Source organism: Anarrhichthys ocellatus, unplaced genomic scaffold (assembly GCF_004355925.1).
Source record: "Anarrhichthys ocellatus isolate YVR2014 unplaced genomic scaffold, GSC_Weel_1.0 scaffold54, whole genome shotgun sequence".
NCBI classification, from domain to species: domain Eukaryota; kingdom Metazoa; phylum Chordata; class Actinopteri; order Perciformes; family Anarhichadidae; genus Anarrhichthys; species Anarrhichthys ocellatus.
Genome location: NW_022280084.1, coordinates 606,363 through 629,828, shown reverse-complemented (window position 1 = coordinate 629,828; position 23,466 = coordinate 606,363). Strand labels below are relative to the sequence as shown.

The window sequence follows — 23,466 nt, the reverse complement described above, 5'->3', positions numbered from 1 at the left end:
TTGCCTGAACATAACCAAGTAGTTTTGTTGCCTAAACATAACCAAGTTATGTTTTTTGCTTTGTTTTGTTTCAATTTCCGTTTTGATGTTGTTCCAAATTAAATGAGAAAAAGTGCAACCATAATCTGGGAGAAAATACTTTCCCTTCAAAGAATGCTGTTTAGTTGAGATGTATGAAAGAAGCAACTGTGTTTGAAAACAACAGGTCCTAAATCTAAAATTAGGCAATTTATCTAAATACAAGTCATTTAAATTAAAGACCAATGGTTTGTTTTCCTTGTTCTTTAAAAAGTGACTTTTTTTACAGTTGAATTGTTGTGCAGTTGAATCCGAAAAGTAAATTTCCTTAAAATTAGCAACATTAAATACCTATGAAGTTTCATTAGGACACCCTAATGAGCTCTTTTTCAGAATTCGGGTGCTATTAGTTTGAAGAGACAGGACACTATATTTGCAGTCTTTTCCATTTTCTTTAGTGACTCTTTCAAATCGTTACTCAAAAGAAGTCAATTTAACTGTCAATAAAAGCTGCGAGGCTGATTTAAACTCGGTCCTGTCGGCACAAGTCATGCATCAGAATGAGTGTACGTGTGAGTGATTGAGTGTATGCATGATTGAGCGGTACCTGAGTAATTGATTATGTCTTAGGAAGTGTGTGTGTGTGTGTGTGTGTGTGTGTGTGTGAGAGGAAACTATTGAGTCTGTTTTGGACTAATTGTGTGTGCGCCAGAGGAGAAAGTGAGTGATTGATTGTGTTTGTGAGTAAGTTTGTCAAACTGACTGATTATACGTGAGGGCAAACACTGTTTCTAAACAGTGCTTCACTTTAATTTTGCTTTGTGATGGCAACAAAAAGGAGGGACATTAATGATAATGTAGCTGGTTAAAAATGTACAGGGAGGATAACCAGAACACATGTTTTCTTTCTCTCTCATGGTAATAATTGCCTTTACCATAATAACTGTTGGATGGAGGTTTGGATTGTCTCTTTATTTGCTTTTGTATCAAGTCAAGGTTGAACAGGAGGTTGCTTGGATAAGAGACATCATCATGAGCTGCGCACCAAAATCTCTTAGGGGCCGCTCAAATGTCGTGTTTTTTTGCGCCGTTAAATCCATTGTCGCCAATGTTGCGCAAAGTGCGCTCAAAAGCGAGGGAGGCGTTGCAAGGAACAACCAATCAGAGCAGATATCTTTTATGTTACCGTAAATATTAGTCTACGGTAAAATAATGGAGGAGGAGTTAATCATTTTAGTTCAGGACCAGCTGGATCTTTACGCCTGATCTGAAAACAATGTCCGACTTCACCCGACCGCCAGATACAGTTTCAGAGCAAAGCAGTTGTGAAGCGAGAACCACATTTTCGATGTAGTTCTCTTTACACTTTAGTCAAATTCAAAATACAGCATTTGTTAAAGTCGTAGTCAATTGTCACTCCTGAGGAGCTTGTGTGAACCCCTGACACACGGAGTTTAAGTCCTGGCTGATCAAACCATGCCAAGTTCAGAAGGTAAGAGGACAAAACCAAAGGACTCTGCCTGATCCTCCATGTTGGGATGTGAGGCTAATGACCCCACCCCATAAAACAAACAATCATCATCTCAAACAGCCTCCACAGCTTGCAGGGTTGGCTCAGCCTCCAGCTGCTGGTCTCAATTAAATCTCAGTGGGTGCTTTAAAGACGAATATCTAATGAGAAGCTGAGCATGTAACATTTAGGATGCCTTTAATTATGCACTTTAGCTAATTCATGGAACCCTTACGTTAGCTAGCGCAGACAACATCTGGTTGATTAAATGACAACTGTTCATCCACTTTTTGAGGTTTTTCGTACGCTGCTCAGCCAAACTATCTTACTTCTTCTACATCTGTGAATGTGACAAAGTCTTGAATTCATGTCGTCACATAACTACAAAGCACACTGTGTGCATCATTAACAGGTTACTGGGGCGTTGGCGAACTTGACTGAGGTCTGAGGGAGCACCTCAAGGGGGATTACAATTAGTCAAGTGGGGCTAGCAGCTTCCATCACTGCCATCTCATCCGTTTAACGTAACATTTGTATTTATTGTGGATTAAAAAAGTCCAGCATTTACAGGAAACTTCTTCTGCTTTGAGACGTTTAAAAACAAATCAATAATGTCTCTCATGTGAAAACAGGGAATTACTAGCTACATGCTTGCTAATAACAATAATATAGTATAATATATAGTAGTACAGTATCAGAGTGCTATTTGGCCACCAACACATTTGTCAATAAATCTTTACGGTTATTTGCTGGAGCAAGATCCCAAACATCTCGTCTCCGCTCGTATAAGCGTGGGCGAGGGAGAAACTAATTTTAAATAACCTCAGTGTACATTTGCATACATGTAATCTTTACTGTGTGTATGTGTGTGTGTGTGTGTGTGGGAGGATAGGTGAGGATGGATGTGTGAGTGTCTGTTTTTACTCATCTGCGTGGGTGTCTGCGCTGCATGTTCTGTGTAATATGTACTTGAACATGCAAGTGTTTGTGCAAGCTTGCTACAAAGTGTGTTTGAGTATGTGTGTGTGTGTATATGTGTGTGTGTGTGTGTGTGTGTTTGGTTGTGCGTTGTGTGGGCACATATGTTGCAGCTGTTTTTGCATTTGTGGCATTTGACAAGGCTGCTTCTTTGTTCCCGTGTAGTTTGATTCCTTCTCTTTCTCTCTCTCTCTCTCACACACACGCTCGCACTCAGCCACATCTTGGTGTGATGCCCAGATTTGAAATGCATAGTGTTTCTGCTGCTTTTAATGGAATACCACTGTATCTGCCTCGGGGGAAACCTAAACCTACTATTCCAACACTGGTTTCCAAATTGATACACTCGTTTACTGAATTCACGTGGCACTTTCTTCCCCCGTCTCCTTCCTACAGGCTGTTTTTACTGCTTAAATCTCAAACCGCGCCATAGAAAGGCCTCGGCGAGTCGAGCGCTTCCGTAACGGTAAACACATAACTGGTGTCAAATTAGCATAACCCAAGGTCACAAACAATCATGTCCCACCGACCCCGCAGATCAATTTCTTAGTTTTTCACAAAACGAGACGCGAGGCCGAGAGCGGCGTGCGCGTCCTTTCCCACGCCTTCCCCGAGCTTTGCTGCGAAAAAATCATTAATATTCATGGGGGCAGAACGTACACACTAGCGTGGGGCTGTCGCCGGAGCTAAGCAAGCGTTGCATCAACATTTATATTTTACAACGGTAGGCTGCCTTTGTTCCTGTGAAGGCCCCGTGGGGACTGCGGGAGCCCGGCGTAGCGGCGGTGTGAAGCACGGATTTAGAATGCAGAGGAGGTACTTACAATCGGGCTGGCATTGATGTAATCAGAGTTGCCTTGGCTGTACTCCACCTTCAAGGTGATTCTGGAGTGATCATCTGGAACACAAATGGGGGGGGGGGAATTCGGGGCATTCTGTTTTAGGAATGCAAGAGCAGCCATATCACACGCATTGTAATGAGACATTCCCTTTTCCACTAGAAGACAAGTAACCACCAAGTTGCTTGTTTGAGTAATCTCCTGATGTTCTTTTATTTTCCTCAGAGAAATCCTTGACTTTTGCCGTCTAGAAGGCACCTCGAACAACTTAACAGCAGGCGGTCATCCAGGTGAAGTAATTCACCAAAAGAGAAAACTAGGTGAGTCCAGCAGACAAGTTGCTCTGGATCCATCTTTACAAGCCAAGCCTTCGTCTTAGTAGTAGCAATAGATAACTTTTATTTTCAACACAGCGTTTCCAAGTGTTGGTGCCGCTGTCGCAAAGACATCCGGATCGGATCTAACAGAATATAGTAAGTTTCACAACTGCTTATTATAGAAAAGCCATCGCAAGAAAATACGTGTTTTGTTTAGATTATCAAATGGACAATTATTCACAGATGTTTGTTTCTGGCTGCCAGCGTTAGCGTTAGCAACATGGCTACCGTCCGAAGCAAGAAACCACCATTAGAATTCCAATTTGGGAAGCAGACAGAATTGCACAGCAAAAGTCTGACTCAGAGAAAAAATAATCTATCGGCATTCTAACTAAAGGATTCAATTTAAAGTCTAATGGAGATCCACAAGCTTTCAAAAACACCACATTTGTCAGGCTAAAGTTTTTGAGAAATGTGTATGAAAGTACGCACAATCCATCTTTCACTCAGTTTAAACATCAATAAAGTTGAAAGAAGAGTTTCAAAGAGGTGAAAGACATTATACTCCATAAAAAATTTGGGATTGCATATGGAGCTGTTCACTGTTGGTCGACGCAGTATGCGTATACATGCCCTACATCCTCCCTGGTCCACTGCAAGTTGTGTTTGGCAATTTGTTGCTATTTTGTACATTTTTCACTTATGAGCAGAACTCTCAAGTCTGCGGTGATAGTGGCAAAAGAGTTCTGAATTCTTTTTTTGGGCGAAGCCAGCGGTGCTTCAAATAGGAAGCACAATTTATTCCTGACAAACTGCTTTCCCTGCTGACAACCTGGATTTCATTAAGCCCAGGCGGTGAAGAGAATGGAATAGCACTTTTTTTTAGATGGGCCATTTCCACAGAAGCTTAGAAATTTTAATCATTGATGAGGTCGGTGCAGGAGAGCTTTAATAGAAAACTAATTTACAAGCCTTCTGCTCACTGCATCTGCTCCAGGTTTCTGATAATAGAGGCCGGGTTCAGAGTATACGGGGAGTGTTGTCGAGAGGCGGTGGGAGTAACGCTGCCATGTTTGGACGGCTGACATCGAGGGGTGGTATTTTGGCTCCACTCAGAAATTAGGGGTTGTCTGCCCTCTGTGAATAAAGAGGAGATATTACTGTCTTTCTTTTATATCTCTCTTTTTCTTCTACATGTGGTTCTCTTTAGTTTTGAACCAGGCGGCAACCTCCGGTTCTGAAGAGTGAAGCCGATGCTGAATGTCTTAAAGCTGCATTCTCTCGACTCCTTTGGTTGCAAAAAGAAGTCTGATTGCATGGAAGTCTATGAGAAAATGACTCTACTTCTCTCTTGATTTATTTCCTCAGTAAACATTGTAAACATGAGTTTATGGTCTCAATCTCTAGTTTCAAGTCTTCTTCAATACAGCATGATGTTCATTTAGTAGATGATGGTCCTTTTAGAGTCAAACAGACCATAAAGCAGGGGATGCTTTAGGGCGGGGCTACACGGTGATTGACAGGTCTCTGCTTCTACCAGAGCTGTATACGGCGTCTCTACGTCACTCCTCCGCCGTCCAAATATGGTAACTTCTGTTAATTGGTTGCAAAAAAGCCAAGATGGCGACGGCCAAAATGCCAAACTTGAGGCTTTAAAATGGCAGTCCACAAACCAGTGGGAGACGTCACGATGACTACATCCACTTCTTCAGTTTTTTGCTTTTTTTATGTTTTGAACATGCAAATAACAGCAAATACTTTGACAATACCGACAATTGAGAAGTAGATTGAAGGTTGATCATAAAATAAATGACATATTGAACTTTACAGATACTGTTTCACAACAACATTGGTTTGGTAGAAGCACATTGATTTACAGAACCGTTCACCGGAGACCACATGGTCCAATGTTCAAGTGTCCATTTAGTTGAGTTTCTGCATATGTTTAAACCTTACTACTTGGGCAACAATTGAAATGCAGGTAATGTGTTGCCATTTCTTATTGATTTAGTTGTCTATTGTTGAATCCTGATGATGGTTCTAGCAACATAAATCTGGAGACTTAAAGGCCAGTATTGATATTTAATAGACTTAATGAAACTTAATTTTCATGAAAACAAATACCCCCAAAGCATGTTGCTTCAGGTCCAAAACAGCAGCCAGAAGATGTGGCAATAAAGGACCCCCCAAACATCAAGGCCTCACGCAAGAAGCAGCCGTTGAAACGGTGGATATCAAAGCAGTAGTTCACTTACTCGATCACTTTCTGATTACTACCATCTAAATGCTAATGTGGGCTCGCCCACTAATCAAACCGAGGAACAGAGAGCGCTTACAGAAGAATCAAAACAGAGAGAGTTCATCGCTTACATGCCACCACAGCAGCAGAGCGGTTCTTCTTGGCGTTGCCGTCCTTCAGGCCGACGGTGCAGGCGTTGGGCTCGGCCTGATAGGCGCACAGCGCCTCCCACTCCTTCTCCAGGCGGTCCTTGTTCTTCATGTGATCCTCCATGTAGGACTGAGGGAGAGGAGAGACAAGAGAGAGAGAGAGAGAGAGAGAGAGAGAGAGAGAGAGAGGTGAGGAGGTGATGCAAACAGAGCTGGAGGTATGGAAAAGGGTTGTACAGAGATTTCTACACCAGTTTCACCGCCAATACACATCGCTACACGTTCATTATTAAGGTTCCTTTCATTCATCTTTCTATTCATCTCAAGCCTTCTTTATCTTCCTGAAGCAACAGATGGACAGGCTTTACCCCTTAAGAAAGAGGGTTTCAGTTGGTTTGTCAATCACAATATTTGTTTGAATCTCAGAGGAGCACCAGATAGACGCGCAAAGAAAAGTTCAAATACATGCCGAACTAGTGCTCTTCTACTGTGGTCGCCAGTCACTCACTGTCTTGACCTATCTGTCTGCACCTTATTCTGGTGCTCCACTGATGTGAGAAAGAAGACAAAGACAAATATGGAAAATAAGAATTGTTTGGAAATGCTGTTAAACCGTGTATGAGTTTCCACATGTATGTTTTCCTCATTTCAATATCTGTACAAAATCCATCGTAATCAGAGAGCGTATCCGTCTCATCTACTCGAGCTCTGTTTAAATGTTTCGGCCTGACCATTACCTTCCATACAATATTCATAAGTAAGGAAGGCGATGTGACTTTGATCAACTGTCTGCAAATGACCTTGGCACATGAGACCGTGAGCGTTGTTCACACTGGGAAGCCATAATCTGATGGTGGCCGGAGGAACTTTGTTTTTTAAAGCACAGCCTTGAAAATCGGCGGCCCGCGTGCACGAAATGTGGATCGTTTGTAATGGATGAGGGAATGAAATGAGCTGATGTGGTTCTTTAAATGGCTCCGGCGATGATTTATGATGGCAGTTACAAATGGGGCTGAACTTACTCAGAATTAGCTTCCCAAAAAAAAAGGCCTAATGGCTTTCTGCTAAAATGAGAGGAGTTTGTTAAAAATGGAGGGTGGACGTCCGGCTGGTGGGAGATAACGGAAAAGTGTCTTCATCAAATGCAGATATGGGATTTTTTTATTGCACGTGTGCTTGTGAGCCAAACAAACTCTACAAAGAGGCAGCAGGTCAGGTTTGTTGTTTGTCGGTATATTTGCAAGCTTAACAGGCTCAGTGATGAACAGCGAGCTTCACTTCTTCACAGCTGTATCAAGTTTAGAGGAAAACACACACACACACATCCATACCTGCATTACCAACAGTGGACTATCAAGCTACTGTATCCAAGTGTGGACCCATTTGTCTGGTCATTTTGAAAAAACTAAAATAGAATAGAACATTTACTTTTTACATCTACAGATTTCTGAGTATAAATTACTTTATTATTATTATTTTTTACCATTATTATTAATAGTATTATCCTTATAAGATGGCTACCTATTAAAAATGAGACTTCCATATTCTGTAGTGAGTATTTGTTGCACGAAGACATTTCTTTGTGAAACAAATATTACGAAAATAACACACACACAGTGTAACACCAGCCTTTCCTTGTTTTTAGTATCAGCTCTCCATTATATTTTTCTCCAGAGCTGCTAAAAAGCAGAAATGATGTAACAGGAAGCCGCGAGCTGCGACCCTCCACCTGCACACAGACGCTTATCAACAGCAGGCAGTCTGAATCCTTCGAAAGAGAAACACACACACACACACACACACAAAAATACACGTACACACATCTGAAGCACACACACAAATACAAAGGTTTTTCTAAAGGTTACATACACAAAAACAGATTCCGCCCACACACGCTTACACATATACACTACAAAGACACAAAAAGCAAACACGTACGAACACACTCACACAAAACAAACAGAGAAACACGACAAGCACACACTCAAATACACACATTAAGCCACGACAAGGGCACGCACACACAAAACACATACGAACCACAGTTCCATCACCGACTGACACACACACGCACACATACATATATATCTATATTCATCAACACATGACCTGCAAACATACAGATTCAAAGATACATAGACACATTCAAGGTCCTCAACACCAACACACGCACACACTAGATGCCCCCCCCATCACCCTTTACCCCCTACCCTCTCTCTCCCTCTCTAATGCCATAGTAATAGGGTTTTGTGGCTGTGTAAAGGGATTACTGCAATCCAATCAGGAGGTGCTGAGATCACCATGTGTCGACCAAACACTGAATAATCCCCTTACTGCCTGGGGGGGGGGCTTACAGCTGCCAAAGGTGCTCGACAAAAACCCCTTCGCAGTCAGCCATTGTGGCTGTGACGCACCATCTCTGAGCACCTGTAGGAAACAGCCGCATGCAAGCCGGGCGCCGCATGGGAGGTGACGTAATGCGGCGGCCATTTTGGATCAACAAAAGGGGGGAGGGGAAGTGGGACACTCAGCAGGGACAGGTGTCCCGTGGTGGACAGTAACCCAAGTATAGCTATAGAGTGTCATTTAAGTACAATTCTAAAGGACCTGTACTTCAGTATTTCCATCCTATGCTGTACTTTGAACTGCACTTCAGTTATTATACCGATACAGCAAGTGACTTTGTAGATTTAGATTTAACATGTCATCCTTAATTAATATACATAATTCATCACTATTAAAGTAGCTGACTGTTAGTGTGGCTCTTCATTGACCAGCTTCACCATTACAATGCTGCTTACTTGTTAATGCATAAGTAATAATTATCCAGTGATAATGTTACTACATTTACTTTGAAAACTCAGGCATGTAACTTGTACTTGTGGCTACATACATGTGAGGCTCTTTCCCTTTTAATGGAGTACTTTGACATTGTGTGACTGCAACTTTTACCTTTTATTTTGTGGTGATATTTAATATGTTAACATGTGATACGTTTCAAGTCTACAATCCCTAATAGCCTCCGCTGTTTCTTTTCGTTTCTGTAATAGCACATCTGTGCTATTTTCAGTCTGATCAAAAGCATCCGCATCAATTAAATTTGCACCGCATCAATTCAAGTCTTCCCATTTATGAATCTACAACAAACATGTAATTAATCATCATCAATCGATCTGCACCCATCCACCACATCAGTGGCTGCTGTCTTATTATTAGTTTTAAGGCTGACATCATCGTGATGCACGAGTCCGACCTCTCTGCCTCCTCCTCCTCAGCTGACCACATTACACTGATTTAACATCCATTTCCCGAAGCCCGCTCTTCCTACGACCATTGCCCGCAGGACCTATCAACTCTGCAGATCACATCCCAGCTGGCCCGGCTGGTGAGCTACGACAAAAAAACACCACCAACAAACTCCCAGTACAGTTAATCTCGACGGAGGCGCTCGCTGCAGCATCATCTGTAACACTTAATTTGGCCAGCAACAAAAGACAAGATAATGTGCTTTATATATAGAGTTGACTAATCCTCTTAAGACACAAGGAAGAGAGGATGTAGGGGGAGGAGGTGGTGGGAGGGTGGGTGAGGAGGGGGGTGCTCAGTCCCAGTCACATGGGACGAAGTAATACATTAACTCAGATAAGATCGTGAAAGCTGTTTCTCCTCAAATTAAAATCTGTGGGAGGATGATGACATGGAAGTTGCTCGGGGTTTTAGAAGAGGGAATTCTTTTTTTTTGGAGGGGGGGGGGGGGTGTGTTGGTGGAAGAGGTGGGGCACTGCAGCTCATCAGCCATCACGTTACTCCTTTCTTTCTTTCGAGGCCCGTGATTTTTATTAATCGCTCCACGGTTTTCAACATCTCGAGCGCGTGGCAGGGAGTTAGATGAAATATTTGCTTTTCTACGGCGGCGCTGCGCTTGTCTTGCTTTGTGATGGATTTAGTCTCACGCTGTGATGCTGCTGAAAAAAAAAAACCCGCCCCCCCCCCCCCCAACGTGTCCCGGTTTTGTTGCCTTGAAACTAAGCTCGGTCTCTAGTCGACATCGTGATGTGAATCTGAAATGAGCTCTCTTGTACGTGTGAATATTCTTTTGTATAACTGACAGCTAGAACTGCGAAGGACGACTTATGGGAAAAAAAAATAAAAATTATGGAAAGAATAAATGACAGACAGGAAGGAAAGGAGGCAGGAGGAGGAATGAGAAGTTCAAAGAAAAACATCATGAAAGAGAACAATGCAAAGAAACACGAAGAACTGAAAGAAACAGGGGGCGAGTAAAAGGTGAAGGAGAAAAATATGGATAGTACGAAAAGTACTGGAAGAAATAAATGATGCAATGAAGAAACAGAAAGGATGCAAGTGGAAGATGATTAGCAAACAGTGCAGAAAATGAGCAACGCGATGCAGGAAAACGAATGAATGAAAGACGGAGGAGGGATTACAAAAGGATAATGGCGGCAAATCCACAGAATATTTAGTAAAGAGGACGGCTGGTGGGCGATAAAAGACATAAAACTGCAATTTACCAGATTGTCACTGATATGTGAAAACCTCATACCTCCAGTTTTAGTCCTTACCATCTTTTAACTTCCTTCTGTATGCTGAGAAAACAAGGAGACCTTTCGGCTTCAGAAAGGCTCCAAAACCCAGCGGACATACGTAGTAAAAAAAAAAAAAAGCGTGGCATTTTGGAAATAGATGTTCCCCACTTGAGAATGGCATTATGCAACATCCCCTCGCTGTCTGATGTCTCTACTGTGGGAGGACAAAGACGGTCTGGACCAAACCGAGCTGTGTGTGTGTGTGTGTGTGTGTGTGTGTGTGTGTGTGTGGAGCTGTCCAAGGTGCTGGAACACACTTACAGCTCTGTGTGTATGCGTTACTGGATCGCCAGTTTCTCTTCCTTCACAGCCAAATTGCTGCAACTCGAAAAATGGAAGAAAAAAAAACCCACCACAGCTAAGAGGTTCACAGCTCCCTCACATTAACTGAGAATCACACATTATCACTTTCTGCGTTGAAGAGCATCCCGTGACTGACAAACTGCTCGCTCCCGTTTATTTCCTCGACGGTAAACACGCCGTCGACTTCCCATCGGCACAGCAGGAAGCTTAGTGTGCATTTGGACAGGTTTCATGGGTTTAAAACAGTTACGTTGTTCTTTATATGTGTTAAAACAAAGCTGTGATAGACTCACGAGACTCTGCTGAGTCACTGGATGTAGCAGAAAACGTTCTTCATGTACCATTGGATCCCATTATTCTGTAATGATTTGGCCATTTAATGCATCTACAGTCGGATATGGATCTTCCCCTTTCTCATATGGATCATGATCACTATTTAAGCAAATCAAACACAAATCAGGCTCGGAGACCTCTCACTCGCTGTCCCTCCCTCCCTCTCCCTCCATACTTACATCTTAAATACGTCTATACTGTCGATCTTTGTACAGCACTGATGCTGGGTCAAATACAGCATCAGGTCCAGATTCAGGACTAGTCATGGACTGTATGTGAGAAGTGGACGTAGCCATCGTAACATCACCCATTGGCTTAAGGCCTTCCATTACGAAGCCTTGAGTTTGGCCATTTGGCCGTCTCCATCTTGGAATGCGGCAGTCGCCATTTTTGCTTTTCTGCAACCAATGAATTGAAGTTATTATATCTGGACTGAGGAGGAGTGAGGTAGAGACGCAGTATACATCTCTGATAGAGATCTGTCAATCACAGTAAGCCCCGCCCTAAAGCATCCCCTGCTTTATGGTCTGTTTGACTCTAAATGGACCATAATGTACTAAATGAACATCATGCTGTATTGAAGAAGACTTGAAACTAGAGATTGAGACCATAAACTCATGTTTACAATGTTTACTGAGGTAATAAATCAAGAGAGAAGTAGAGTCATTTTCTCATAGACTTCTACACAAACAGAGGAGTCGCCCCCTGGTGGTCAGTAGAGAGAGTTTGCAGCCTGGGATTAGTCCAACAATTCTTCACACCAGAACAACAGCATAGGTTGTCAGGAATGTGAAACGTGGCCCCTGGTGTCAAAGTCAGGCCCAAGAGGCTCTGCAGGACGACAACAATGTCATGCTACGTCTCCCTCCTGCTTTGAGAAGGATTTGTCATTATTTGCAGATTGTTTAAAGCATCTCAACATTTGAAGGACTGATGATGTGATTTTCTTCTTCTTTGGTTACAATTTAGTGAGAGAAACTTGCCTACAAATGTGTCTCATGTGATAATGCCAGTGCCTCCTCACGAACAGGTGGCATTCATCAGGCTGAAACAGGACATTTGTTGAATATGACTGAGAACACTCGTACAAACAAGCCTCGCAGAAATAAAAAGCAAGAGATGTAAGGTAAGAATATGAAAAGTCTTTACACGAGGCCCATTGTTCATGCTAAGTGTCTTTGAGAGGATTTAAGTGGAATATCAGCATTCAAGGAGATATTCATCTCCATCACCTACACAAAATGTTATTATTCATCTCGGGCACATCAGACGTCCTCCCCTCACACCATTTACATATCAGCCTCTATATTATAACAAATGCAGTAATCACCCCGAGCAGACTGCGGCCCACACACCCAATGAACACTGAACGAGACGCGAGCAACACTTCACTTCATTCCTCTCATCTCTCAACGGCTTCGTCTGTTCCAGAGACAAAGCAAACGCACTCGAGGAAGGTCCTGAAAACTCTATTTCCATCCACGTGTTGGCCGCGGCGCATCAAAGACGCACGCATCACGTCCTGCTGTGGGTTTCGTTTGCCAGAAAAACACTTTAGCAGGTTCCGCGTAAGACAACAGAGCCTGCTCTCTCTGCGGTGGAAGAAGGGCTGCGGAGGGACTCGTTGTCTCCTGAACACAACTCTGGTGCTAGAATCTCAGGGGTAATTAGTATCTTTGTGCCTATTGAACACATCAAAAAGCCCACTCTGTCACATCTCGCCGGCAGCTTCATAATGCATGGAGGGGGGAGGTGGTGGTGGTGGGGGGGTTGGGATGAGGAGGTGGTGCTGCAGGTGCCGGGTGATTGAAGTGAATAGCTTTATATCGCAATTAAGGCGTCGCTCTGCGAGATTTTCCTCTGCAGGAAGGGAGAGGGTAAGAAGCCCGCCTATAGAAAAGTGTGGGTGTAATGAGATGTACAGACACAGGGAGACAGATGAGAGAGAGAGAGTGAGATGAAAATTAAAAGTGTGCGTGTGTGTGTGTGTGTGTGAGAGAGAGAGAAAAGAGTGCTATATGCAGACGAGACAGACCCAGAGAAGAAGAACACTGCAGCTCCACTGTGGTTTTAGAAAGAGATGAACGGTTTTGAGAGGAAAGAGAAGAAGGAGATGGGATGTTTTGGATAAAAAGGAAATGTGCAAAATCTGTGGCAGCTGTTTGGAAAGACAGACAACCGACCCAACATTACAGTGTTTACTTGATTTGTCTTCTTGAGTTATGATTGGATCTGAAATGCGTCTTACTGTGAAACATCTGTATCTTGTACAGCACTTGTTACTGAGGGAAGAACCAAATTATTTATGTAAACAAATTTCACCTTTGGGATTCGGGGGTTATTCATTTATGTGTTTTGCTCTAACCACTTAGCAGAAAGTGACATTCATCCCCCCAATGTAGTTTATAAAGCAACACAGAAGCTGCGTTCATGGGTTCTGGGAGCGTTTGTCTTTTATGTTCTTCACAATGTTCAAAGAAATATGTCGATTTAAGAGTTGCTGCGTCCGTCTCGTCCTCGCAATTCATCAATTTTTGTTGCAATTTATGGATGTCGCAATTGTTCTGCCTCTAGCAGGCAACTATTTCGTTCCTATTTGTAATCCTGCCGACACAGCTCTGATTGGCTTGTTTTGTTTTTTCAGTGAACTCAAAACAAAAGCTAAGAGTTGGAGTTGAAGTGGAAGCCTCCTTCACAATGTACTTTCCTTCTCTAGTATTCCATAAAGTCGGGGTCAGACTTTGGATGTGCAATACAGGAAGTGGGTGGATTAGATTTACACGATAACGTCTGTCTAAGACTCAGTGTACAGGAGCAGGACTCTCTACCATCTCAACAGAAGACTCACCAGGATCATGTGACCGGTGGAGATGTCCATGTTGGAGTGGGCGGGCTCCTCGCTCCAGGAGGAGATGCTGCTCCGCGCCGAGGGGCTCACGGCCGGACCGCCGTCGCTGAACTGAGACGACACGCTGTTGATCCGGGAGGACATGGGCTCCGGACGCTCGGACGGAGGTTTGACCGCCATGCGCTGCCGACAGAGCTCCTGCAGGAGGGAGAGGAGGGGACGGGTGAGTCATTGTTGTCACACAGTTGGGGACTTGATACAACTATAAGACAGTTCTATAAGAACTATTTCATTTGAAGAATGTAAATCAAACACCTCACAGTCAACACTGTCGCCTTGCTAAAATAATCATGATCATTATCTTTTTGGTCAATGCAATAATAATCAAATGTTATCAAAGGCTGGGGAATTGCCAATCTTCTTTATATGTCAAGTATGCCAGTCAGTGTCTCAGCAGCGAGTACAATGTCTTCATTCAGCCGCCGTCATTTCTCCGTCTGTTGGATACGCGACCACAATGAAACGGTGACACCAGCTCGGGGTTTTTTCCTGCCACGCCTTCTCAACACAACTCCGAGCAGCAACGTCAGTGAGCCGCAGTGAAAGACGGCGCCGAGACAATTACAAAGACAACGTTCTAAACATAGAGCTGCACATTTCTACTCAATCCGCATGTTGGAGGAGGACCGCAAAGCCCAATGAGACTCATCCAACAATGTGATGAAGGAGACGTGATTGAATGCGACAACATTCAATCACGTCTCCGGAAGAGACATTTCACCGACCAACTGATGGACTGACATTACTTTCCCATATGGAACAAACTAAATCATTTTGTTGCCTAAACATAACCAAAAGTTTTGGTTTTGTTTCATTTTCATTGTCATTTTCAGCCAAAATGTTTTACTAAACGTATTTTGTAGTGTTTTCTGTTTTGTTGTAATTGTGTAGTCATTCTAAACCAAACCATGATGTTTGTTTTTTCTAAAACTAACCAAGTAGTTTAGCAGTTTAAGCGTTTTCTGTTCTGTTTAGACTCCAACATTAACCTCATATTTCTAACCGGTTTAAACTGGGACCACAGTCTGGAAGGAAATATGTTTCTTTCCTAATATTACTGAGAGAGCATATTTGTTGTATGAGAACGTCATTTTGTGGGAGACGGGGTGAGACAATAAGCTTCCAAACGCCCAATCTATTCTTTGTTATCGTGGATAAGCAGCAACAGTGAAGTCTGAAGGGACACAGCAGAGAATGTGACCCGTCACATCCTCCACATGTGAAACCAATCACCCGTCTACAAGGACACTGAGCGCACCAGAGGAGCTGGAGCTGAAGCCTGTGTGGGGGATCCGTGTCTCTTAATGAGAGCCATGCTGACGATTAACTAACAGGCCCGTCTGATTGACGGTGGAGGTAATGCGAGCGGGCCTTCATTAGCTCGCACCCGATCTGACTGATATCCTCGTAGGCCGGCGCGCTGACACTGATCTATGAGCACAGACTCGTACATGTGTGCTGATTATTAAAGTGCTTCAGTATCCGGCAGCTCGGCCGGACGGGTGGGAGGCGAACGCCGACGTGTGAACAAAGACAAACACTGCAGGAAGCACTGAACCACAGCTAGATATACTCTGCAGTGCTGCGTCTACAGACCCAGTTACTAACGGACCTTTTAGTCCTTGTGTTCTCTAAAACGTCCGTGTTTGGTCAGCTCACAACAGTTAATAAAAGTGACAGAAAATGATTTAACTCAGGTAATCATTTAAGTCATTAAATCAAGAATAATGACAAACATTTGGATTCTAAATGGATTTATCAGATTTCTTTCTGGGTGACACCTGACCTTCTTGATTGTTCACTTTTCTATTTGATCATTTTCAAGCCAAAACTTTCGAGGCTTTCAGTCTTTTGAAATCTCATCAGACGAGGAGGGAAAAGCATCTGCAGCGTGGTGGAACATTAAAGCTCTCCCTTCAGCCCGTTCTTGGCAAAGACGATCAAAACGTCCGTCGTTCCAGTCGGGAGAGGAGCCTCCACCGTCCCAGCTGTGGGTCACGCTAACCCGGTCATTTTGGGATGTTTAATAAAAAGCCAAATATTGGTCTCTATAAAATGGTCGAACCCCTTCTGGCTGTTAAATGTGCGCCGGCGTCAGCATCCTCGGCAACACGGGGCCCAATCAGCACAAAGCACTGCATTGTGGGTGTTTTGTCTTGGAGGGAAACACATGATCAATAGCGTTCATATTTCAACGAGCCCACACGGTGAACTTTTGCCGCCGCAGCAAATTCTTTTATGATGTAATTAAAACTGATTCAGAATCCCCCCCCCCCCCCCCCCCGGGAGCCAATTAGAGGACAAAAAAGGCACAAAAAAAACCTTGAAGGAATAATATAACCCGGGACAGGTTGAGAGTCTAAACAGCACAGATTTACGGCGCCTCTGGAGTCCTGCTTCCACACAAACACAAGTATCTTTATTTACAGTGTATTGATTTTCAACCGCACGTACTTCATCAGGTGGCGCGACGCGTCAGGTGAATCACCGAGCTTTATGGTGCGGATGAGACGCTGGTGTGCATTCTCCAGCTTTGCCTCAGTGTTGCCTGTTGTTTCATGCTTCTTAGTGACAAAGTAGGTGAGACTCTCAAGGAGACCGGCAACAAAAGCAGTCTTGTCTCTGCTAACTAAGTGTGGCAGCAACGGAGTCTAGTAGTTCAACAGAATCACTGATTTTGGTTTTGTCATACCATCGTATTTTTAGAAATTGGCTGTATTTTAAGTTACTGTTAATACATTTTGTCAAAAGTTATTGTTGCGGTATAGCGTGCTGAGGCGGTTTTGGAAAAAAAATCCTCATTGTTGGTGCGTTCAAGGATATCTGGTAGTTCAGTCTCTGTCCAAAAACATTCAAATGCAACAAATGAGAAAATGATCCAGGACGTCCATGTTAGCTAAAGTCTTTGTTTTCTGGATTTCATTTTTCTGACAGCTAATGAAAAAATAAATGTGTTTTTTGGGGGTTTTTTCAAAGACGTTGGGGGCATCCATTCTCACAACTGCATTAAGTTTGACAATAGAAGCAGATAAATGTTCCCCATGATGGATTACCAATCACTGGAAAGCTTCAAGTCTTTTCAAATTGATTTGTTAAAAAACAATTGAAATTGATGAAAACAAATGTCCGTCTGGAAGATAGAAATATCCATCTGACGATGTACGGCAGCACTTGACATAAATGACGTGATTGTTTCTAACTCATTGGTATGCAACAGATGAGGTCATCATCTTGCTTGAGGCCACGTCGCTGCTGAATGATGGAAAGATTGTCAGAGATGCTATTTATATATTCATCAGTTCACATTTCTCTTCCTTCTGAACAGCCAACAGGAGTTTTCTTTACTGCATCTCCTGAGTTTGTGTGATCAGTGCCCCCCCCCCCATCCTTTGCATGAATAAAGGTTAAAAGACCCCCCCTCCCAACAGCCCCCTTTCTCATGGGCATCATGCCAACTTGGCGCCACACGACCGTCCCGAATCATGCATCACCCTCGGGGGGCGACGGCGGCGGGTCGCTGATGGGAGACGTGTGCCACCCGAAAGCGACGCCCTTCTTTATAAAAGCCCGCTAATGGAGAGGAAGACCGGGGTTATGGGGGGGGGGAGGGGGGTCGGGGTGTGTCAGCAGGGCCCACGGGGGCGCCTCTGTTTACATACTCCTTCTGACCAAAGAGAGCTTTAGCTCTGTGCTCCAACAAACAAACAAAATAAAAGGGGGGACGTGATACAATACGGTGGAGTCGAGGGAGAGGGGGGGGTACTGATCACAGTATGTCTGGACTTCTGAATGCTTGGATATATTCAAATGCAAAATAAAACTTCTGGATTGTGGAGGTTTGTGCAAAAAATGAAATGTAAGATCTTTAATATAAATTGTATTGCATTGTTGATGAGTTCAACACATTTAGATCAGTTTAACTCTGAGTTTATGTGACATCCTGCTGGATGAATCTCTGGCTGCAAAGGACACGACAACATTCTTTAATACTTCAAATCAAAAGGTTTCACTTAAATCAGTTCAGGATTAGAACATGAGACGAGCAGCACAACCCTGATTACCTGTGTGATGTGAGATTAATGAAATCAAATTCTATCCGACGTATTAGTGGTCGACGACGCCGACTGGAAACGACTGACTGGTCTGATTTTTGATGAGAAGTTGTTATCAGAAAACTGTTGTGTTTGTCCGAGAGCAGGAGAGAGAAGACAGGAAATAAAAAACTGAATTGAGAGAGAGAGAGGAGCGTAGGAGCGTCTGGGAACAAGTGATATTGTTTGCTTGTTTAATCTAAACTGAGTAGTATTGGAAACGTGTTCTGCACCTTCTTTGGCAGCGTGGAGACGATGTTATCGTGTCTGTGAAGTCCCAGTGAAGAGAAAACAGACTCGTGTCCTAAACATTTGAGACAATATGAAAATATGTTGAGATATCTCCACTAGTTTCACCGCGTTAACAGAAATGTCACGGCGCAGGTGATGACATCTTCAAATAGGACAATATTGCTTCGAGATAATATCTCTTGATTTGTGGAAAAGTTCCAGCGTGTATCTCGTGCGACGATCTCGGTTTCTTCTACTTCGAAAGGAAAAAAGAAAGACTTTCGAGGGAGCAAATAAAAGTTTGGATCAGATGTGGAAGATAAAGCGAAGGCGACGTTGTGGACTCCCGTGTCGGCGGCAGAGTAATCCAGGGACCGACTGACAGACGGACGAGCATCATCCCCCGCCCCCCCCCCCCCCCCCCCCCCCCGCCCAGGCACCTCGCACACGCTCCTCCGTCGACGCCCGTCAATCAATGTCTCCTTTGTCAGCGTCGGCCAATCCCATGTCACGGTTTCACCGGGACCGCTTGATTGACAGGAGCTTGAAGGTGGAGGGGGCCTGAGAGGGAGCTAGTGGCTCCGGTGATGTGAATGGAAGTGTGTGTGTGTGAGTGTGTGTGTGTGTGTGTGCGTGTGTGTGAGTGTGTGAAGTGAGGCTGCAAAACAAACGCGCAGAGGGGCGAGAATCATTAACATGCACTAGTAGGAGGGCGAGTGTGCGCATGAATATATGTGTGTTTGTGCACGTTTGTGTGTGTGTGTGTGTGTTTGACAGCATGAAGGAGGACGCAGTGGAAAGGCCGTCAGGCAGCCTGCCGCTTCCTGTCTGCTTTAATTGCATGTAGCCAGAGGGACTTTACACACACACACATACACACACACACACTCACACAGACAGAATCCAGCCCAGGGAACCCCCCCCCCCACACACACACACACCCCCTCCCTCCAGCACAGCGGCGCTGACAAAGAGACGAGGCTTACACGGCTAAGATGGGAGCTGAACACTGAGGCCTTTCACCGAGGAGGATGACGACGGCTCGCTGTCGAGACTCGATAAAGATGACAGAGAGGAAGAGAATCAACTGGGAGAGCTTTTTGGGAGCCCGGGCAAAGCGGGGCGAGTAAACCTCCCTTTTTGTTCGCTATTAACCAGAAGAATATTGCATAAACACAAGACTCGTGAATTTTAATTAGCGTTTTCCAATTAGAGGCTTAAAGCGAATCTCGGAGGCAAGGAACCGTGAAGATAAGTTGCTCATGCTGAGGAAAAAGCAAATATTTTAAGTAGACAGGAGGGTGGATCATTTGACACGTCAGACTTTCAGAAACAGTTTCTTCTTTTACTTGGAAGTTAAATCTTGTGTCCTTTTATCTTTTTTTTGTTTTTAACGTTTCCATCTTCTGCCTCATCGGTAAACAATAGATTAACAATGTGAATCTCTACAAGTCCCCGGGGTTGAGGTAAACCTCTGACGAGGCAGCACAGTCTATTTCAGGAGTTAAAAATCCCCGGAGGAGAGCATCAAATGTAAGCACTTAGGGGATGGGCTGGGCTCATTATAAAATCAATGCCCACAGGACCACTCTCATTTAAAAACATGGCGTGGAAAAGGTCAGAGAGAGAGAGACGGAGAGAGACGGGAAATATCTCCAATCTGATGCTTTGCTCAAAAAGCCACTTAATATTGGATTCTGTAAATTAAATTTCACACCCGGCTATTTGGGCCAAAGGATAATTACAGCAAGCAGAGAGAAGCATGGGGGGGGGGATGACTTTGGGGTGGGAAAACCTGTTGGATTGGTGATATCGCTTTATGTGTCAAACAACACATAATAGCAGGGGACCGAGCACAGTTGGCCATCAATCTAGTTCTAGCAGTATAAAATAAGAGCTGTTGATTGGGTTGTATCACTGACACAGTAAAAGGTTGCTTTCCTCTTCACCCGACCGCCAGACCCAAAGTAAAAAGCTTTTAGCCACCAGCTCTAAAGTACGTGAGGTAAAGTACGGCGCGTCATCTCGAAGCATTATCTAAAAAGGGACTTTCAAATCCACAATGAAAAAAGTGAATTCATGAGATACATTACACATTCATACTTGATTTGTATGAAACAAACCAGTGGCTGCAAGACACATCTGAGGAGATGATTAACTGAATAGAATAGCAGAAATAACATATTCCTCATATGCTAAATGATGTCATATATTTTTTAGACTCTCCTGTTATATTCTTTTTCTTACCCAGTGAAGATACCATTACCTCTACAGATAAATTCAAATAAATCAAGAGAGACATTCACTCTTTGGCAAAGTAGTTGTGTTGCCTAAACCCATAGACTGTGTATAAGAGATGGACGTAGTCACCGTGACGTCACGCATTGGTTTGTGGCTTTGAGACCGAGAGCTCAGAATTTATGCCTTCGGCAATTTGTTTTTCTGGAACCAGAAGTGACGGAAGAGGGCGGAGCTAAGAACCATCGAACGCTGAATTCAACTTTCATGAAGTGACGCACTGTGAAAGAGTTAAAGTTGTGAGACGAAAACACGGACAACTCCCAGACTGGACAATGCTGTGGCAGCAAAATGTCAATCACCGTGTAGCCCCGCCCTAAAGCATTCCCTGCTTTATGGTCTGTTTGACTCTAAATGGACCATAATGTACTAAATGAACATCATGCTGTATTGAAGAAGACTTGAAACTAGAGATTGAGACCATAAACTCATGTTTACAATGTTTACTGAGGTAATAAATCAAGAGAGAAGTAGAGTCATTTTCTCATAGACTTCTATACAACCAGAGGAGTCGCCCCCTGGTGGACACTAGAGAGAATGCAAGTAAAGTCACTTATTATTGACTTCACTTTTCAGAACCCGAGGTTGCCGCCTGCCTAAACCTAACCAATTATTTAACAACGTTAAACATTTGTTTCTTCCATACCATCCCTAAGTTATAAAAAAAAACCCCAATCTTTTCAGTTCAAATTCACAAACGGCGCTGAAGCACTTCCTACCTGATAGGTGGCGGTAGCATCGCTGCCAGTATCTGTCCCCAGATTGGTGAGCTTCTGTTTGAGCTTGTGGTGGGAGCGGTGGCGGAGGCAGTAGACCACGGTGGAGGCCAGCAGCACGCCGACGATGCACAGGATGGACACGACGGTGAGGACCAGGAACTTGGTCGACTCCGCCTGGCTGTACTTGGTGGGGATCTGGTCGATCTGGCTTCCCTGTGGGCCACAAACGAACAGATAAAAAGGGTTAATAATATGTTTCTATTATTGCTCTTATCGGAGGTAAGTGGCTCCTTGTGAAGCTCAACAGGCAGAGCGTGGTACTCTTTGATTCATCCAGCATGCTTAGAATGTCTGCGCTCATGACGGTGGAAGAAGCTGCAGGAGTGTAAAACTACGTACCTAAAAGTATGCACACTTCCCTTCCATCCCCAAATAACTATGAGAGGGGATGTCACTGATCAATCAAACAAGAGGAACTAATCTGCAAAATCATCTGCTGAAGTGTTTGAATGGAACATCCCGGGATTAAAGCATTTTTGGACCAAACGGTCCAAAAAACAAGACTCTTTGACAGAAATCTATCCGAACTCCCCCCCCCCCCCCCCCCCCCCATCAAAGAAACCAAAAAACCAAAGCGTTTGATTCTACACCAGAAGATGAATGTGTAAATCACATGTTTCTTTTATTTCCTTTTTGGGAAACAACATAAATATGCATATCACTGCGCTCGATGAAAACTATAATCACAAGCGTTTGTTCCGCCATCTGTGCTCAGGAGTGGATAGAATGCTTAAACTCCCATCAGGCAAAGCATTCTGCCCAGACGGCTCAACACACCGCTCGCTATATTGGAGGATTTTTTTCTGTTGTGAGCGGAGGTCGACAGACAGCTCGGCCCTCTTGAGCAGGTGCCTCCCCCAATTCCGAACCTCGGCGGCACTTTTAAACGTGAGAACCAGATCCTTCGGCAAACAAAACTGGAGATGAAGGATTTATTTTCACGCGGACCGCTGCTTAAGATGACACAGTGGATGCACACTGTACGATACAACAACAAAAAAGTCCGTTTGCATCTTGAGTGCCTGAAAAACCAGCACGGCGATAATTTGAGCTGAGTACTAAGAGTTAACAATAGGCTCCATCGTTTCCCCATTATTACACACCGCGTAATGATCCTGACAACAAAGAGCGAGGCGAGAACCAAGAGATAAGAGCTACAAATTGCACCGCCAATGCTAAGGCCTTACAATTCCTCCTGACCAGAGTTATCTAAAGAAATCAATAGCAAAAGCTTTTTCTTGACTCTGCTTTATCTCTGCAGCACGGTGAAAGAGAAATTCCCCATCTTTTATCCATCATTTGCTTGCCCTGATTGTAATTTGTGTGCTGCACATTCAGATGTTTTTTGTTATATTTGTGCCAGAGATGAGTGTTGAGGAAAGGTGCTCAGAGAGAGAGGTTCGTCCCCGTCCCTCGGTGGTGGAGGACGCAGAGATTAGACGAGGTGCGGCGTGGTGAGTTAATGGAAAGGAGGCTTTGAAAGCGGTCGGGGGAGAAAGGGGTCAGCCTTGTCCAATCCCTCCTGCCTTGCCCCGTCAGCACAGAGAAACCCCAGAAACCCTGGGAGGTGGGAGAGAAAGGGCCGCTCCACCCTGCACACGGATTGTCCTGGAATTCTTGTGAGGTTTCGGGGGAGTGACCCCCCCCCCCCATCCCCCCATGATTTCATTCATTGCTGCCTCCGCATTCAGCACCTGATAAAGAGTGCCCGCAGAAAGACCCACAATGGGGGACAACAGTTGTCCGATGCTTTGTGGGGCGTCCAATTTGCTCGGGGGAGCTCTGAGCCGTACTGTAAGAGCTGGTTGCATAGTAATGTGACGGCCTTGAAAGGGAAACAGTGGGCGTCTCTGACCGTGGGCGCTG

The 23,466-nt window shown here is 44.1% G+C and overlaps 1 protein-coding gene across 1 annotated transcript in view; it reads right to left on the bottom strand.

The window, feature by feature from the left end:
- Positions 1-23,466, bottom strand: part of LOC116396212 (receptor-type tyrosine-protein phosphatase N2-like) — a 142,930-nt gene that overhangs the window by 26,359 nt on the left and 93,105 nt on the right. Inside the window, exons 11-14 of the mRNA XM_031870675.1 lie at positions 21,541-21,753; positions 14,142-14,339; positions 6,033-6,180; positions 3,331-3,404 (exon numbers count right to left, since the gene is read on the bottom strand). Coding sequence (XP_031726535.1) covers positions 3,331-3,404; positions 6,033-6,180; positions 14,142-14,339; positions 21,541-21,753 — 633 coding nt within the window. The remainder of the gene's footprint in view (positions 1-3,330; positions 3,405-6,032; positions 6,181-14,141; positions 14,340-21,540; positions 21,754-23,466) is intronic.